Source organism: Etheostoma cragini, unplaced genomic scaffold (assembly GCF_013103735.1).
Source record: "Etheostoma cragini isolate CJK2018 unplaced genomic scaffold, CSU_Ecrag_1.0 ScbMSFa_3370, whole genome shotgun sequence".
Taxonomy (NCBI): Eukaryota; Metazoa; Chordata; class Actinopteri; order Perciformes; family Percidae; genus Etheostoma; species Etheostoma cragini.
Window position 1 is genome coordinate 4,021 of NW_023267632.1, and position 2,960 is coordinate 6,980.

General features: G+C 37.6%; 1 protein-coding gene across 1 annotated transcript in view; it reads right to left on the minus strand.

Annotated features, from left to right (window-relative positions):
* Positions 1 to 1,835: 1,835 nt before the first annotated feature.
* The window catches only part of gbx2 (gastrulation brain homeobox 2), a 2,945-nt gene continuing 1,820 nt past the window's right edge, over positions 1,836 to 2,960 (minus strand). Inside the window, exon 2 of the mRNA XM_034865957.1 lies at positions 1,836 to 2,402. Within this exon, the coding sequence (XP_034721848.1) occupies positions 1,870 to 2,402 (533 nt within the window). The 3' untranslated portion in view covers positions 1,836 to 1,869. The remainder of the gene's footprint in view (positions 2,403 to 2,960) is intronic.

Consider the following 2,960-nt stretch of genomic DNA (forward strand, 5'->3'; position numbering starts at 1 on the left):
CCTTTTAGGTGATTTACCACCAAACTCCATTGGGAAAACGGGGGATTTTAAACTCTCACTGCCACAGTTTCCCCAAAATGACTCCGTCAGACTCGAGAAGGTTATTAAAAGATTTGTTAATTTGACCTTTTAAAAACGGGTACATTTAATAATACGCCACTTGTTGTCCTCGGGTCAAATTTAACCCTTTAAAAAATGTCCATATGTGAAATATGAGTTTCTTTTTAACCAAATTACCACAAAAAAAGGATTGGATTCTTAATTATTAGTCAAAATAATTCATAACTTCTGCTTTTTTAGCTCTAATATTAGGAATAATTCTATATAAATGAGGGTTATTGAACATGAATTCCAAATAATAGTGTAAAACTAGTAAGATGGTGGTAGTGAAAAGTGTAAAAAAGGGACAAAATGTCCAATTTTTGTCCCTTTTTGACCCGGGAGACGACACTATTTGGAGCTAATATTACATCAAAGACCTGATGTCTCCGTTAACGTCTCTTCTTGCACATTAAGAGGATTTTTAAGGCTGATTTTGCTCATTTTTATACAAAAATCCTGAAATGTGACTAATTTGTCACAACAAATGTCCAATTTTGTCCCTTTTCTGACCCGTGAGGACAACACGAGGGTAAAATTAAATGTTATTTATGAAATATTTCCACTTCTGGAGTCTGAAAAGCTCCTAAAATATTTCACTTTTTCAATTTTGTCAAATTTTGGTCCCTTTTTGAACCATGAAGTGAATGCAAAAATGTCAAAATGTCCAATTTGTGACCCGTGAGGACATTAAAATCTTACTTATTAGTCACAATAATTCATAACTTCTGCTTTTTTAACTCTAATATTAGATATAATTCTATATAAATGAGGGTTATTGACCATGGATTTTAAATAATAGTGTAAAACTAGTGAGGTGGTGGTAGTGAAAACTAAAAAAAAGACATTTTTTGTCCCTTGTTGTCCCGAGAGGACAACACGAGGGTTAAGTTAAGTGTTATTTATGAAATATTTCCATTTTCTCTCTGAGAAAAACAAACTTCTGGAGTCTGAAAAGCTCTTAATTATATAATTATCCCAATTATAAAAGGAAATTTGGCAGATTATTTTCATCTTTAAATCAAATTAAATCATTTTTACAGGACAGATGCACTCATATATTAAAGTCTTTTATTATAATTTAACGTGAGAACTCAGATTTGTAAGAAACTCACGTGATTTATTTCTTTTATTTTGTTAAATTCACGCCTCGTTTTCTGCTTTCTACATTTTATAATCAGGGTTTTATTTTGTTAAGTGGTTTATTGGGTGTTTTATTTTGTTAAGTGGTTTATTGGGTGTTTTATTTTGTTAAGTGGTTTATTGGGTGTTTTATTTTGTTAAGTGGTTTATTGGGTGTTTTATTTTGTTAAGTGGTTTATTGGGTGATGTATTCACATAAAATGCTTTTTTAAGAAGCCAAAAGTTTCCTTAAAATCACAACTACGTGGAAGAAATCAGAATTTAATTAAATTGTTAAATGTAATGTCATTTTATTTCATTTTATTTGGATTTTTGGGTTGTTTTTGTTGGTTAAAAGATGCAAAATGAAGTCTTTATTTCCCCTAAAATTAACAAAATTAATTAAGCTAATTAAAAAAATGTCATTGAGCTGTAGTTGATGTCTTGAAGCAAGTCTGTCCCCAAAAGGCTTCAACTTTTTAACCAAATTTAACCCCAAAACCAGTAAAAATAATAATAATAATTTCAAAATAAAAGCTGAGAAACTAAATGAGTTTTTAAGAGCACTCCTGAATTTCATCTTTGGATGTGAGACGATGGTTTAACACGGGACTCGGTCACCTTTTATTATTAATATTAATATGATTATTATGGTCTGGCCTGCTCCATCTGCTGGTGCTGACTCCTAATGGCGAAGCGGCTCACGTGCACCGGGATCGGAACCACTATCTTGGGGTTCCGGGACGGCTCCCCGGACTTGTTGTTGACGTTCCCGGCTTTGACCCGTTTCCACTTGGCGCGCCGGTTCTGGAACCAGATCTTCACCTGGACCTCGCTCAGCTTCAGCGCATGCGCAATCTGCGAGCGCTCGGTGAGCGACAGGTACTTCTTGCAGTGGAACTCCTTCTCGAGCTCGAGCAGCTGTTCGCTCGTGAACGCGGTCCGTCGCCGCCGGTTCTTGCCGCTCCCGCCGCCGCCGGACCCGGAGCCCCCACCGGAGCCCGGGCCCCCGTGCGCGTGCTGGCCGTCCTCCAGCCCGCCGCTGTCCCCGCCCCCCCCCTCCTCCTTGGGACCCAGCAGGTTCTCGTCCGAGCTGTAGTCCAGGTCGCTGTCCATGGAGAAGGTCTCGTCCTTCCGGCCGCAGTCCTCCTCCCTGGGGTCGTCCTTGCTGGGGGGTCTGACTGGAGGACGCAAAACCACTTTATTAGTACACGGACACGCGCACAAAACCCACAACATCGCTTTATTAACACGCGGACACGCGCTTAAAGGCCGGAAGATCTCCACCTTCTCCCTTTGAGTCCTAATTAATCAACATTTATTAAAATTAAACACACACAGCTGTTTTTATGAAGTGTTTCCCGCCTGAAAATCATATTAATAATTATTTCTGTCTAAAATATCTCCTAATTTTGCCTTTTCTCGCGTGTATTAAACGGTATAAATACAGAGAAATAAGAGATTTTAAGACAGAAAATACGTCTTAAATGTTCCCAGATTACCTTCCAGATTTAAATATAGGACTCCTCTGGTAATTCTGGTTTTAAAATGTATTTCATTTGAATGTAAATATGAATGAAATTGTGCCAAATATCTTCTTAAAAACGTTTAATTGAAATTATCAGACGAGAGTTAAACTAAGTCCCGTTTTAAAAAAATCAGGGAAACGAGATTTCAAATGTTAAATTGAAGCTGACTGAGACATCTGTGTGTGTGTGTGTGTGTGTGTGTGTGTGTGT